Source organism: Empidonax traillii, unplaced genomic scaffold, assembly GCF_003031625.1.
Source record: "Empidonax traillii isolate 1590-97213 ecotype Southwest subspecies unplaced genomic scaffold, ASM303162v1 scaffold77:size1270838, whole genome shotgun sequence".
Classification (NCBI taxonomy): Eukaryota; Metazoa; Chordata; class Aves; order Passeriformes; family Tyrannidae; genus Empidonax; species Empidonax traillii.
In genome coordinates, this window is record NW_020955270.1 from 574746 (window position 1) to 590846 (window position 16101).

General features: G+C 39.5%; 1 protein-coding gene across 2 annotated transcripts in view; it reads left to right on the forward strand.

Annotated features, from left to right (window-relative positions):
* The first annotated feature begins 1223 nt into the window (after positions 1-1223).
* FGF10 (fibroblast growth factor 10) overlaps positions 1224-16101 on the forward strand; it is a 62094-nt gene continuing 47216 nt past the window's right edge. The window contains exons 1-2 of one of the 2 annotated variants that reach the window (XM_027880864.1): positions 1224-1344; positions 1837-2584. In XM_027880864.1, the coding sequence (XP_027736665.1) occupies positions 2251-2584 (334 nt within the window). In that variant the 5' untranslated portion in view covers positions 1224-1344; positions 1837-2250. Of the gene's footprint in view, positions 1345-1516; positions 1704-1836; positions 2585-16101 lie in introns of those variants that run through there. The other variant, XM_027880865.1, reaches the window with a different exon arrangement.

Here is a 16101-nt window from a genome sequence, read left to right on the forward strand (position 1 = left end):
TGCATTCCACTGATCTGTGTTATTTAACTGCCTCCATTTCAAAAAAGTTCTGGATTTACATATTGAGCTACACACTGTGTTTTTGCACCTCTTCATTTCTCTGTTACTCCACTTGTGTTCCAAAACAGTTATTTTACAATGCCAAATACTGACCAACATTTAATGTCTTCTATGCTGCCCAAATCCTGTCAGTTCCTGATGGCTTATTCTGGTATTAAAAGATAGTACATCATACGGAGATGCTTATTAATAACTGGAAAAGTTGACGATTCAGTGATGAGCTAGAAATATGAATCCGTCATAACATTCAATATGTGAAATGATAAATACATGCAGAGAGATGGAATCATAGGAAAAACCAACAACATATGCCCCTCCAGGAAAATAATAGCTTGAAAAATCGCTTAAAATAGCCTTCAAAATGGAAAAATTGTTTCTTTCTGGCAAAGGAAACTGCTTTAGTTGAAAAAAAAAAAAAAAAAAGACAGCAAAATATTCAGACAGATTTTATGGGGAAACCTTTGCAATGCCAATAAAACCCCTTTTGCTTTGAAGTCAGACGCATGATTCAGTAAACGACTCATGTTAGCAATTAGAAAATGGTCATTTAGGGCCCTGATTTCTTTTGAGACAAGGAGGGCGAGGGTGGGGAAAGAGACACAATAAATCTTGAGAGGCTTAAAAGGAAGAGGAGGCTAAAGTGTGAACTTTTTATTTCAGCAACGGAAGCGAGAAATCAGTGATTCATTAAAGCAGGGAGAAAGACCTCCATGGAAGCTGGCAAAGAAGAAGGAAAAGGAGCTAATTATGTCTCTTTCCTTTTTACTCTCTCTAACCAGCATATAATCTGCTTTTCCAGGGTCTGCCTTTAGTATATACTTCTTTCCAACCTCTCCAGCCAACCCCTCCTCCAGCGGGGGGGAGGGGGAGATCTAGCAGGCAACAAGCTCCAAGTGGCTTTCTCAATCACTTCACTGGAAAAGAAATAAAATAAAACCCTCCACTAGCAAGCAAGTTGGGCGTTTGGGGGGTTGTTTTTTGTTGTGTGTTTTTTGTTTGTTGGGTTTATTTGTTTGTTTTGGGGGGCGGGGGGGGGTGGCTGGAGAGGGGATAAGAGTGAAGGGGGAGGGAAGCTTCCCTAGAGGGGATTGGTTCAGCTTGGAAGACAGGGAAATTAGTAAAGCATGAGTCTCCAAGCCATGCTGGTGGCCGGCGCTCCGAGGAGAAGAACGCTTTAGGAGCAATTAGCAGCAAGCCGAAGGCGGCGGCTGCAGTGGCCGCCGCAGCCCGGGAGGAAGCGAGGGCAGCTCCGCAGCAGGCACCGCTCGCTCCAGCTGCAAAAAGGTTTCAGATGTCCCACCGCTGCCTGACCCCCTGCAAATAAGGGCTGACCACCAGAGGCACATCCCACCTCTGACTTGTAATCGCTGACATTTAGGCTACAGCTTCCAACCTGTTTACAACCAAAGGGGGAGGGAAAGGAAAGGAAAGGAAGGGCGGGGGGGACAAGTTGGGATTTCTCCCTCTTTCTCTCTGGATTGATTTTTTTTTTTTTTTAATACTGTTCTGGAGAATTCAAAGCAAAACAAAGAAACTTCCTCCGCTGGGGCTGTCAGTGAGAAAAGGACGAGTTGTGCAACTGGTTTGGGTTTTGCAAAAAGAAAAGAGGGTGGGGATCAGAAGAAGGTGCAAAGCCACTAAGTGTGAGTGTGTGTTTGTGTGTGTCTGTGTGTGTAAAGGTGTATGTGTGAAAAAGCTATTCCGGCACCCCTCTCCGCTGGTTATTACTTATTTTTGTTATTGTTGTTGTTGACTTTGCTGTCATCTATTTTTCAGACCTTTCTGCATCTAAGATGGTGAAGAAAGGAGTGAGGAAGTGAACAAAATAACTCCTAGGAAGTCTCAAACAAGGTTGGGGAGTGTGTGTGTATGTGGGGGGGGTGGGGAAGGGAAAAAGGAAAGAGGATTAACCACAGCGCACCCCCCCCCAAAAAAAAAAAAAAAACCAAAACACAACCAACAGCTCTTTTTTCTGAGGGAGGACTCGAAGGATTAAAAGGCAGCAACTTCTGAGGCGATCTGTCCCCTGAGTTATGGATGTTGGTGCACTTACTTCAGGCCTGATCAGAGTTCAGAGGGATCTAACCAGAAGCAGCAACCACCGTCTCTCCACTTGCCTTTTACCAGGTTTCACCCTTCCAGTATGTTTCATTTGATAAGACATTTTCCAGCCCCCAGAGTTTCAGTACAATGTGCAAATGGATACTGACAAATGGTGCCTCAGCCTTTTCCCACCTGCCTTACTGCTGCTTGCTGCTGCTCTTCTTGGTGTCTTCTGTGCCTGTCACCTGCCATGACCTCGGCCAGGACATGCTGTCCCCGGAGGCCACCAACTCTTCTTCATCATCCTCCTCCTTCCCCTCGTCCTTCTCCTCTCCTTCCAGTGCGGGGAGACACGTGCGGAGCTACAATCACCTCCAAGGAGACGTGCGCAAGAGGAAGCTCTACTCTTACAACAAGTACTTTCTCAAGATCGAGAAGAACGGCAAGGTCAGCGGCACCAAGAAGGAGAACTGCCCCTTCAGTAAGTACGGCTCCGCCGCCGCGCCCCCGGCGCCCGAGCCCCTGGCTGGGGAGAGAAGGGAAGGGAGAGGTGAGGCCGGGGAGGGGAGAGGGCGCGGGGCAGCGTGGGGTGAGCTCGGCTCGGCTCTGCCGGGACGCCGCTCCCCGCCAGCCCGTGTATCTGCGGGTCTCTCCGGCTACATTTGTCTTGCAAATGGCCTCGGCTGATCACCGTTTAGTTTCTCCGCCCGGCAGAAGAGCAAATTAGAAAGGTTTGCAAAGAAGCGGTGTAGAGTGTAGGGGGAAGGGGTGGAGGGGGGCAGGGGGGGTATTGTCTCGTGAATCTGAAAATCATTATCTCCTGTCATTAAAGCGCCTTGGAACAATTAATCGATGGCCCCACGCACACGCGCGCGCCGCTCTCCCCGACCCGCACCAGAGCCGCCTGCTCCGCGCTCCCTCCTCCCCGATCCCGGGGCGGGGTTGTTTGTCCCTGGCGGGCCGGGGTCTTGCCCGTGTGCCCTCCCCGCCGGCCGCGCTGCCGCCGGCGGGGATGCGGAGGCAGTGCTGCGCTGCGCCCCGCGGCACCGGGGCTGCTGCGCCGCTATACCGCTACCCGCTCCATTGTAAACATCTGCGATTGCCTTCCCACAGACCTCACACGCGTTTCATTGTCCCTTTCTTTCTCTCTCCTTTTTTTTTTTTTTCTTTTTTTAAAGAAATAATTTCAGAGCAAAAGTCATATGGCTGTCTCTGCAGATGAAGTTCTGAGCTTTTCGGTAGTACTAATTAGGGGTTTAGTAATAACATGCTTCTCGTAATGTATTTTTGGCTGTTTGTGCTAAAAATGTAAACTTTATTTGGTTTTCCTACCTGTGCAATCTCAGATTGAAGTAACTATAGTAAATCACAATATATTGCATTGTATCTCTTAGGTGACTATGTCCCACTATAGGAGCATGCTGAGAAAGTAAGTTCTCTTACGCAACTCTTGGAGGAAACAGACTTTCTTTATTGGTGAAGAACCACATTTTGGTTCTTATGTTGTTTTACATAAATCCAGATAAACCTGGGAATAAATCTTCTGTTAAATTAAAACAACTGAAAGTTATTTAAGGAGATCCCTAGTTAGCTAATATGTAAAATATGGAGTACTTCAGCAAGTTGCCATGATGTATGGTGGACACTGCCTTTAACTCAGCTATATTTCTAGTAAATATTCATATTAGAGGCTTGCAAACAGTGAGAAGAGGGCTGCGGTGCCATATGTCACTGCTTCACTTGCTCCACCTTGCAACTTCATTCTTTATCACGCACTCTAATGTCTGTAAAAGCTTTAGATATGAAAGCAGGTGATTCTTACCGCCTTCCTTTCTGTGTTTCATAGAAAGGCAAATTCTTGAAAAACACAGCTATAAGGAAGGCTTGACTTTGATGGATTTGTGTGGAATGAGGTACTAACTCTGCATTTCTTAGACTACTTTTGGGTTTGGAGGAGAACAGCATTTTAATTCCCCTAAAATGGGATTATGAAAGCTTTGTGTGCATGTCTGAGAACATCAAGTCTTTCTATGTAGAGCACTGCTGCCAAAAAAGCTATAAGGTGCTCAATCTGACAGCAGTGTACTCAGAGAAGTAACTACTCATCTGAGCAGTCCCACTTAGCCAGCAGAACTGTTCAATGAGTAAACTGGTACGCATGCATGAACTTCTGTGAGATCTTGCCAGGAAGAGGTGGAATACTCTGAAATGCACATACACACCTTCCTACCATTTCAGGTGGAATATTCTGAAATGCACTTACATACCTTCCTACCATTTCAGTCTACATGCAAGAACAACCTGCAGCTATGGGAGAGGGGATCCTTGATGTGCCCTGGTTTTGCAGGCAGTGTATCAGAAAGAGAATTGGCCTTCTCGGTGATGTCATGGTTATTGTCACATCTGCAGAGTATCTGCTGAAAAGAGAAGAATCTAATTTGTCTCATATAAAAGCAAAACAATGCCTTTATTATGTATAATTTTGTCCTATCACTGAGGATTGTGTGCAGTGAAGAAAAGACTCCCATCATCTTAAAACTCGCAGCTTGTCTACTGCATTTATATCACAAAGTCAGCCCTAGTGTACAACATCTTTCAATACAAAACAATTAAAATCTGGTTGGCAGAAGCTGGAGTTCTATGTTCTTCATTATTAGTCATTGTAATATACAGTGTGAAATTGTGTTTTCTGTAAAAGCTCATAGTCAGATCATTTAAAAATATATTTACTATGCCTTTATTCAAGGGTATTTGTGTAGCAAAATGTTGCAAATGCATCACTAAATCTATGCTTTTCATAAATTTATGTGTAGAGATCCCATCATAATACTGCTATAGTCCCAAGCTGGCCTGGTTCCATGCAAATACACGGTCTGTCTTTCATATGGTCTAAAATAGGTAATGACATGTGAATAGATTTCTACCATGCATATAGTTAGCTAGACAGGCCACTAAATTTTGTATCCTGTTTAACATTACAGATTATTTAATCTTTAGTATGAGTTTCTCTCTCCAAACCCATGCTTTTCTAAACAAATGAAAGTGATTCTTGACACACGATACTGAAGTATTCTAATTTGGAGGCTAATTTTCTCATATGCTAATGTTTAAAATCAGTTTATGCTGAAGTAAAGCCTTATCAGTAGGTCTGTAAGATGGTGATATCTTGTGTAATTAGACAACGGCTTTTGTGGCTCACTGCCAATTAAGCATGGTCAAGTAAAGAAGAACAGTTAGAGGAAGTCAGAATAAACATTTAGAAAACAGAATTCAACCTCCAGCCTTCAAATGGCTCAAGCAGCATTCGTAGATTTGCTCTATAAATATTGTGTGGAGTGCACTAAAATAAAGTTTACTCTGGCCTATGTATTTCAACTTGATTGCTTGGAATTACTCTGTCACCCTTTCTCTACCTGTAGGGTAGCAGGAACAGAGGTGGCTCCTGATTGTTCTGTCAGGAGTCTGGGGGAACTTGCAGCATTTGACATAGGTGGAGGGAGTCTATCACTGAATAGAAGTAGGACGCTTTTTAGGTTTTGTTTTACTATTCCATATATCTAGAAGCTGGTCCTCAAAATGTAACAACTAGCTTGTCCTGCATCACCACAGCTCTGAAGTCCCTTGGCCCTGTTCTTGACAGAGCTGTTTACATGCACAAATAGAGAGAGCTGTAGTGCTTTCTGGAGACTTACATACTAGTTTTGGGAAAAACAAATCCAAAAATCCTCCAGTGAGTTTTCACAAAAGCTTTCACTATAACTTGAGCCCTGGGACCACCAAAAGAAGCTCAAGCAATATATTAAAATGAGAGGGAACTCGGGCGCAGATTCTGATTTCACTTGCACCCAGACAGCTTTCTTGATTGAAGACAGTGAAACTCTTTAGGATTAATGGATGGCTTGCATAAAGGCTACATGATCTATGATAAGCTAGTTCAAGAAAACTTGACATATATAGAATGCTATACTGTTTTCAATTTACTTTTAAGGCCATTGTTAATAGTACTATGAAGCACACAGACTTCAAATTTACAAAACAGACCTTATTAGCTGAAGAGCAGTAACAAAATACATAGTGCTTAAATAGCAGAAGCTACCTGCAGTCTGTGGAGGGAGTTCTGCCCGAGCAAACTCTGGATCAGGCCATTACTTAGGTACACGTTTAGGGAATGAAGTCTGTATCTCTGAGCCTGGATACTAGAGGGAAGAATTGCTGGAGCGATTCCTGCGAGCTTTGGACCAAGCAGTGCTATGCAAAACCTACGGTAGATGGCGGCACAGCCACTGCCTGATGTTGTTACCTTCGCTCGAAGGAGGTGGACAAGAAGGGTCTGAACCCTCAACTCTATAAGCTAATTTAGCTCAAGCAAAGCCAAAAGGGCTTACACCAGCAGATATTCTAATAATTTGCCTTCTGAGCATTCCAAATGGACTAATCCAAGCAGTGCAAAGGCACGGCAATTTCAGACTAAGAGTGTTTACCAGGGGAGCTAGTAAGAAATAATTAACTACTTCCCATGAGTTTACCTATTCCAGGCTTTTTTTCTGAGTATGCAATTATCTTTTATACTAAGCTTTATGAACTGCTGAAGTCCCTGATAGTCTTTGGTTTTGCTTCAGTTAGCGTGGGATCAGCTTAACAACAAAGTGAGTAAAAGCAGGAAAGTTCTGAGCCTCGTTCTGTAGCCCAAACGATTGTAAACAATCACTCTTAATTGCTAGAAGTGCTGAACGCTACTAATGAGGATTTTATGTGCATACATACATGATTGACAAATAGAGATTTATATTATATATTGAGTTATATACAGAAAATTAGTATTAGATGTGTTTTGATTCAGTATACTGAGTTTGATACTCATTTTTTTTATCATATCTCAGGTGCAACAAAATAATAAAGTGTAATATACCTTAGCCTCAGCTAAGAAGCTCCAAACAGATTAGAATAATTGGTAAAATATGTTATTTTGCTACTTAACATTTTGTAAGCTAACTGTTTGTGTTTATTAACTCCTCATTATATGGTCTCTGTAAATTAATGTGAGAACTTTTCATTATTTTTCTGAAGACTAATGAGCAGGCATGTGTGTTTTATTGTTTTACTCTCCACAGAGTTCTGTTTTATTGTTTTACCAAAGAAAATACTTGAAATATGAAGTAATACTGTTTTAGTGAAGTAATTTGAAACTTAGGCTCTTTACTGTGAAATGTATAAGTTCTTATGGAGATGATTTCTCACTTTTTTTTTCTAGTTTTTTTTCCCCTGCAGAACTCATATAATTTATAACAGCAGTATAAAGCCATAGACACTTAGGATTTATTAATGTGGAAAGAATTGTACTATTTAATGTCTACATGACACTTTCCTGTTACCCTTGCTGCATTCCTGCCTTGTGGACCCTCCATGCTGATACTGTAGCCCTAACATAAATCTGTTCAAAATACACAGTTGTAAGAAGTCTTTTTGTCTTCATAAATCTAACTTATAGCCACTTAGGGGGAAAAAAAAAAAAAAAAAAAAAAAAAAAGGAAAATAGAAAGAGAGGGAAAACTGGAAGTTTGTTCTTGAAACCTGAGAAGAAAAAAACAAGGGGCATACAGGCTCATAGATGCCATGCTTCTGTTTTAGTGGCAGGGTTCATAAGTAGTGGCTCAGGCAGAACTTCCTTTGAAGATGGCATTAGCTGAGTGAGCACTATAGAATGTGCTTACACTTCTGAAACATCTTGGATGCATTCACTCATAGGTTAAGATCTTCTGTTTTGAAATAAGGCATTTTAAGATGACTTTCAGATGTCTTTGAGCTGTGTGTGTGAATAGGGGCCTTTTCACTTCAAATGAGAGTCAGGTCAGATCCTGCAATAGGGGAGTTTTCATTTATTCTACAGGGGTTTTAATTTTGGAAAAAGAAAAACCCTTCTATGAGCAAATCTTGTTAAACTGTGTGTCTTAAATTAAAAATAGCAGGTACCTGTATGAACAGAGGGCAACAACTCATGTTGTGTGGATTACTGACCTTTCCTCTGAGAAAGTAATGGAATTGCCCAAGGAAGAATCTAAATAAGGGGGGAAGGGGGACATAGAAATATTTGTAAGCAATATTGTATTTCCATTCATAGGCTTTATACTGGGATGATAGAAATAGTGTCAGCAATGCAGAGAAATTATTCAGTTATTATTGAGATTACTTATAATGTTTCCTTCTTGGCACTGACATGACATAACAAAACATTGTTTTCTTAGTTTTTCAGGGCAGATTTCTAAATCAAGCTCTTACAGTCCCTTCTTCTCCAAAGTTGCACCAGTTTGAAATTTCTGTTTGCTGCTTTTTAACTCTTGCTACCACTGCTTGTAGTTGCCATAAGACACTGAACTATCTTATTGTGATATTCTGGGGTTTATCATTTAAGAACTCTTCCTCACATTGAACAATGCAAGAAGTTTGAGACTATCAGCATTGCCAACCAGTGTCAGCCTGATGAGGCTGCATGGATAAATAATCTTTGCTTGCTTTGGGCTACGAATACCAAATTATCAGATCAGAAATGGAAGACACCATTAACCTTAGCATGTGTTTGTTTCTCGGTAGGTAGGTATACTAGTGTTGCTAGTCTAACTGTATGTACTTGTCAAATTTTCCTCATTTTGTTTTGACAACTTACTTTGATGCAATATTTTACTATCTTGCTGCCTTTCATTGCTCATGTGCTTTATAATGAAAAGTAATCAGTGGTGTTTGCAACCACTGGTTCTGTTAACTAGAAGGATCCTTTCCTAGCACTGTTAATTGTTTCTGTTTCTTGTTTCTGTTTCTTGTGCCAATTTGTTGTAAAATATCTCTGGTGGTTAGAATATAGTAAAAAGGAGACAGAAAACACTGTTTCATGAAGTTTTGAAAAGTCAGCCTGGGAAACCTCTTTGTGTTTGTGAAGAGAATTAAAATCTTCAAGGGTAGGAGTCAGGAGGAAGTGGCTTAATCTTTAATCACTGAATGGTTATTGAAACTGAATTCATTAGCTGAGCAGATTATTAAAACTGATTATGCTGCTTAATGAGTACAGTGCAACAAATGGAAGTTTTAGGGGAAAGAAATGGTTACAAGTGAGCCAAGTCACACACCAAATAGTGGCACTAAAGGCACTCCTTTTAAATTAGGTCACTTGTGTTCTTTCTTTGAACATTCAGTTCTAATTGCAACAGTAAATCAAAGAATACTCTCAAAGTAGATTCCCATGTAAGGTGGACAACTGGACAGTGCCTTTTTACTGCTACTAACACGTGCATCCAATTACTGGGTTGATATACTCACAATGTCAGCTGTAAAACATTCACCTATTTTATAGTTAGCCTAAAGAATTATTAGCCTGTCCCCTTTCACATTTACCTCTAAATAATCTGTCAGTAGTGTATATCTTCTACAGTTAAAGAGGAATTTTCATACACGTCTAAGTTGACTTTCAAGAAAAAAGGAAATGTTGAAACTACACCAAACAGTTTTATTCCTTTTCTCTTTCCCCTTCCATAATTTTTGGTGTTGTGCAAAAGAAGAAAAGGTTACAGATACTAGAAAAATGAATGATAGTGAATGTTATATAAAAATAAAGATCAGATCTTTCATAAACCTTGATTTAGGAAAGCAATATGATGCCTGCTCCTTTCATGGTGGAAAACACATGTGAAGGACAATAACCTTAGCTGGGTTTTGCAGTTCCTGACTCCTTTCTACATGGGTAGCAGAAGTGAAAATGGAGGTGGGGTGTGGGGGAAGGGTTGAGGAATCTCATTTCTTTTCTTTTTTCTGCCACTGATATTAGAGGTTCAAACACTGCATGGAAATAAATGAAAGACAAGTTTTCTTTTAGGTTCCTGATGCACAGCTGTGCAGCTGTAGTCAGCATGCGTGGGAGTTGGGGAGGGTATGCTGAAGCATTTTGGAAGCATTCAGGATGTTATTTTATTGGAATTTATGCATGGTGCTAAGTGGAGCCTGGGTATAAATCAATGATATTGTGCCCGCATTAGAGGAAGTGGGTGGGAAGTGTGACAAGTACCAGAGCAGCACTAGAAAGGATGACAAGAGAGAAATAGAGGCAGCATGTGTCATGAGTGGGAGAGAAGTGGGGAGGGGGAGAGCATGTCTTACCCATTTTGGCAGCTGTGAACTGCCAGTGATGTTGAATTGTCCTGTCTGATCTCACTGTATCATCTGGTTGCTCACAAGTTGAAACTATGAAGTCATTAAGGTGCCTTTTGAATTTCTATAAAGTGTGTGTTTGGTATTGTGATCTAAACTTCCAACTCCCAATTTCACTGTGTCATCTCTGACCTATTCTGTTGATACTATTTGGTACATGCTTTGGAGTTCTCTTCTTCACATTACCCTCTTCAAGAGGATTAATAGTCTGCTTTATTGCTAATATCAAAGTCAGTAGGGACGTATGGACTACTTGCAAGCAAAAGGATGGGCAAACTCGCCCTTGAAAGTAATAAGCACTTTGAAACAGCCACAAGCTCTTAGTGGTTTGTTTGGTTGGTTTTTCTTAAAATTTTCACTATGACAATACCATGCACTGTATTTGTTATGAGAAACATATATAGCTTAAGGAATCAAGACACTCTAGAATTCTAAGTGGTTTAATTTTTGAAAGATGGAATAGGGTGGAATAGAGTATTTTTCTGACTGATATGTTTAATTTTATAAAATATGTCATATTTTGTAAGCTTATCTTTAAGATTTGAAGTAGTTACATACTTACAAGTTTGTTAGTACTAAATATCTGTGTGTGTATATATATATATGATCTATAATGATGACTTCATTTAATACGAAGTGGATTTTATAAAACTGCAGTTTTAGAGTCTTCTTTTCATAAACTTTTATGACATTTTAGGAGATGCTGAAACTCCTGATCTTCCTTGAACCAGTCTTTTAACTTCAACAGAACAAAGCTTTTTTTCCTCTATGTTTCCCTTACTTTTTCCCTATGGTTAATCCTGGATGTAAACATTAACAGTATAAACCATGCCATAGAATCATAGAACCGTAGAATATGCTGACTTGCAAGGTTCTCACAAGGATTATTGTGACCAGCTCTTGGTTCTGCACAAGAAAATCTGTAAGTCAATCTGGAAGTACCTTTCTGATCCACATGAATTATCTTAGTACCTGTGTAATGTGTCCCTTGGAGGCAAGCTAATCAAAACCTTCCCCTAAACTGCAACCTTGGCTCATGGCTTGACTCTGCCCTTCTGCCCTGTCTTAGGGAAAGCAGAGTGGTGCATGCAGCTCACATTCTGATGATGAGAAACCTTTCCTTTATCAAAATACTGTTCTAGTAACTGCAACACAGAAGTTCTGTGCTTACTGAGAATCTGTAACTGCAAAACTAATGGTAACATGAAAAGAAGCAGCAGAAGAATCTAGAGCTAACATTGTGACCCAAGCTGGGGTAGCTTTTCGTTAGTCTGCTTCAAGGTCTAGGCCTGATTGCTCAACTGTCTCTTCAGATGCTGAAAAGATACAAGATACATGTGTGGGTTTGGTGCTACCCTTACAAGTAGCTAGGTCAACAGTATGTACTTTGGCTGAATGGCTGAGCTAAGGCACCACCATGTGCAAAGTGGAGCAAAAAGTTATTGCCTGAGTTTCAACAGGTGTTCTGAGGTACAAACCATTGCAAACTTTTTAAATTTTCACTTTGTGTGGCTCTGGCAGAAATAGCTTAGATAGCATGTAAGAAATGGAAGAAAATTATGTTGTTTCAGCATCTTAGAGGTGAAGATGCTGCTGAAAGCACAAGTGCAAGTACAATGATTCTTATGACCATTAATATTTAATGTTGCATCTGATAGCTTTTATTCATAGAACAGCATCACCTCTGCTTCCAAACACTCATGAGCACATATGAGCAATGACTCACTTCTTAGTGCAATGAGCAGTTTAAACTATTTAAGCAGCTAAAATGAAATTTAGTAGGGTTAGCACTGAAGCCCAGAAGTGGATTGAATTTAAGAAGTTTTGCTGCTTCTCTTGGATTTTACTTTGTGGGCAGCCCTAGTCCTAAGCCAAGAATGATGAAGGACATGTTGAGATCATGCAGACTGGTGATTCTCTCTATCCGGACAATGATGCTTCCTATTCCCAACATACAACAGGAGGTACTGCAGGACAGGAAAAGGGTGACAGTGCTAAAAAAAATAAAAATCTGTGTTCCAGGTACTATGAATGGACCATTTCTTTCGCAGCTTCATGTGCTTGAATAATCTGAGAAATGGTAATTGGAACCCAGCCTGTACATCCTGTGACATTTAGACTATATAGCAGACATACATTAGTATGGTACTTCGTTTTCTCATGACATAAACCAGTCAAGAACAGTGACTTCTAATTGCTTCAAATTGTATATTAAGGGGCTACAAGACTGTATATTCAATTGTGTATTAAGGAAATACAAGACTGAACCCACCGACATTACTAAAAACATTTTAAGATCGCTGTATGGAAGACAGAAAGGTTACTGTCAGTAAACACAACTTATATAATACCATGCTATAGGGTTTTGGTTGAGAAAATGCTTTTCATCTGAATGCAATACCTCACAGAACAGCAACTCAGTTTAGTTTGCAACTAAATTGCTTGGGAAAGAAAAGGTCCAACACCAGGTATCCTTACTGAAGAGCTTGTAGGGTATTTGAAAGATTCTTAATGACTATGATGGATTTTTTTTTAATCGAAACAAGACTGAAACATATAGTGTCTGGAATAATGAAGTAGGATTGTGGGAAATAAAGGTTCACACCCTTCACCATGTGCTCTGAAGATACTCTGGGACTAAGGGGAGCTGGGGGAATCTTTGGAGTTCCTCATGATCCTCCTGGTGATTGTCAGCTAACACAGAAGAGGAATCTGCTTAGAGAGTAAAAGTCTGTTGGAGTTAAATTTTTAGTATAGGAAGTCCCATAAAGTATTAGGAAATACCAGGCTCTATATGTTTGTTATCCACTATATCTCAAAAATTCTCTTTGGCTCTTTGCTGCTTATAAAATGAGGATAACAATATGTCTTACATGATCAAGGATGTTATGAAAGCAAATTATTTGTGAAACACACCAGTAACAGTGTGATGAGTGCCAGCAAAAAAAGTCCTCCCAGAGAATAATCATTCTCTTTTTACTAAAAGGTTTGATTATAAGAAACAGCAAGGGCAGTTTTGTCTTCTTACAGGACAGGAAAGAATAGGCTACTTCTTAACTCTAGAAGAATTACCTGTTTGTCTTTTGACTGGAAAAAATTATTTTTAAAAAATTATTCTATATCCCTTCTTGCAAGCATTTTGTTAAGATTGCTCAACAGATTTGTTGCATAGCATAAAACAAAAGTTAATGGCGAAATAGCTCCTAACCAAATAGCATGGGTGGAGCACAAATTGAATCTTCTTTTCAAGCTGAGCTCTAGATCTGATTCTGCTGCATGAAATTATAATCACAAGCAATGTCAAAATTCTTTTGCTTTGAAGTTATGAACATTAGGATGTTTCGGCTCAAGGTTCTCTATAGTTTCCATGATTAAATACTTAAAATATAATTGTTATTTCAGTCTTTACTGTCAGATCTATCAGTCAAAGAAATCTGAGCATAATAGCTACTTAATATTTATTGTATTAATATATTATGTGTTTTTGGGAGTGCCTTAATTTCCCTGAAATGCTGTCGATGCATTGGAGTTAATATATTGGAGTTATTTGTTTGGGGTTTTTATTTTCTGCCATTTCTTTAAATTATTGGTACTTCCCCTTTAGTGACATAGGCATTATTCTTTCAGTTTAATTTATTACAATTACTTTTACATGTCACAACTTTGCTTTGAAATGACAGCCATCAGAGTTAATGTCTTTTCAACTTTAGTGAAAACACTTATAATGAGGCTGACACTTGGCTCATGTGGTATTAATCTGGTCTCTTGGTCATTTCTTCAGTTTCTCCTGCTGCAGTCAGCTCTCAAAAAGACATATCTGCAGCTGGGGAGTACATAAGATTAACTTCCGCCTCTCTGTGGCTTCTTGCCTCAGACCACACACCAAATAATTCCTCAAAGCATTATCCAGATTTGCTCAAAATTCACCATGCTTGCTTTTATTCCTTCAGTTCTGCCACACATGTATTTGTGGACTCTGCTTACAGCTGATTCTGCTTATGAAACAGGAAACGTTTTGCAAAGATGAGGATTTAGAGACAAACACTATTGTAAAATATCTATAATAACTTTTCTGTAGAACTCTTTTCTGGTTCTGCTAATTTTATAAATATACGCAGTAGACCATAAAGATCAGCAAGACATAACCTTTTTGTTTCCAACTGTTCAACAAGGCATAACAAAGACTGATGCAGCTTTTAAGTACAGACAGAATCACAGTAATTCCCATGTCCAAAATGAAATTTTTTTAAAAAGAAAACCACAGTGCTTATATTCAGGAAGGACTCCAGTGCTATCTGAACTATTAAATTCAATGAAGCTACCAAAAAAAAAAAAAAAAAAAAAAGAAGATGCCACTGTGCAGATGGAGGAAGTGTTAGTCAGCTCTCTTATGCAGGGACCTCCAAACCTTCATCATAGTTTAAAATCCTTTAAAAGGGAGTCACAGGTGTGAAGTGTACATACCTATGCTCACACACCAATGCAGACTCAAGAGGTATCTAATGTTAGCAGGAAAACCAGTAGACAAAATCATGTAATGCTTTCCATTACCTTGTGTTTCATGCAAGAATTTGTAGCTGAGGTTACCTGGCACTTCTCATTAAGTCCATAATGGGGAGGGGAATGTAATTTTGCTGTTTGAGAAAACTGCCGTCTGGCAGTTTAATGCTCATACTGTTGGGTTTTCAACTAAATATTTTTTCGTTGTGGTTTCAGAATCTCTCTGCTTTTCAGAGAGCCTGTTATAAATCAATCTCTCTCTCTCTCTCACTCTCTCTCTCTCTGTCTATAAGGTCTTTATATATGTGTTTTGTTTGCCAAGCTGTAGAAGTTCTATGTGCAAAACTTCCTTTTGAAAAAAAAGGAAACTTAGATGGACTGATAATGCAAGAGTAGATTGCAAAACAGTGCAACTAATGTAGCATGTAAGATGAAGTTTCCAAAGAATCTGTGGGAGTCCTAACTGAAGGGCACACTTACATTTTGCCCCCAACACAAGAAGGACATTTACCTGTTGGAATGAGTCCAGAGGAGAGTTATTAAGTTGATTCCAGAGCTGGAACATCTCTTGAGAATAAGTAGATATCTGTGTCGTTATTGCACTAGTTAGACACATTAATGTCTTCAGAAGGACCATAGCATATGCTTTACCTAGCAAAGGATGGCAAATGTTAGGGACTTCTTGATATCTAATAACAATTTCAGAGTTTAGTCGATTAAAGAACTTATCTGTTCTCTTGTTCGACTAGTAATGAGTCTTAGTCAGCATGACCTTGTAATAGAGTCTTCTGCCATTGCTTTTTGTTCTTTTTTTTTTTTTGCATTTCTTATTCAAGTGGTAGATTTGTTTTCTGATTTTGAAGGAGAGCTGATACTCAAAAGTCATTTGTCACAAGCCACTAAAAGTGTCAAAATCTTACAACAGGCCCTTGGTGGCTTGTTAATTTCTCCTTTTTTACCCCCTCCTTTTTTAAAGGAAACAGACTAATTCACTTAAGTATAATGAGAGCCATGCTTGCCATAGCCTACTTGGTCCTACCAGCCCAAGTAAAATCTGTCTTGTTTCTTCACATCTTTTTCTTGGCTCCAACAATTTAACACAAAGCTGAAAAGCACAGGCTTTTATGGCAGAACTATTTTATATGTCAAATGAAAAATGGAGGCTGCCATTTTCATAACAGAAAAATATACAAGTGTGCTTTTCCTTTGTACCCCCTCATCCTTCTAAATTATCATCAGCAATATGCAAAAGATAAACCTCCATTTTAAATAGGGAGACCAGATGTATGTTTAACCTCTCACCCT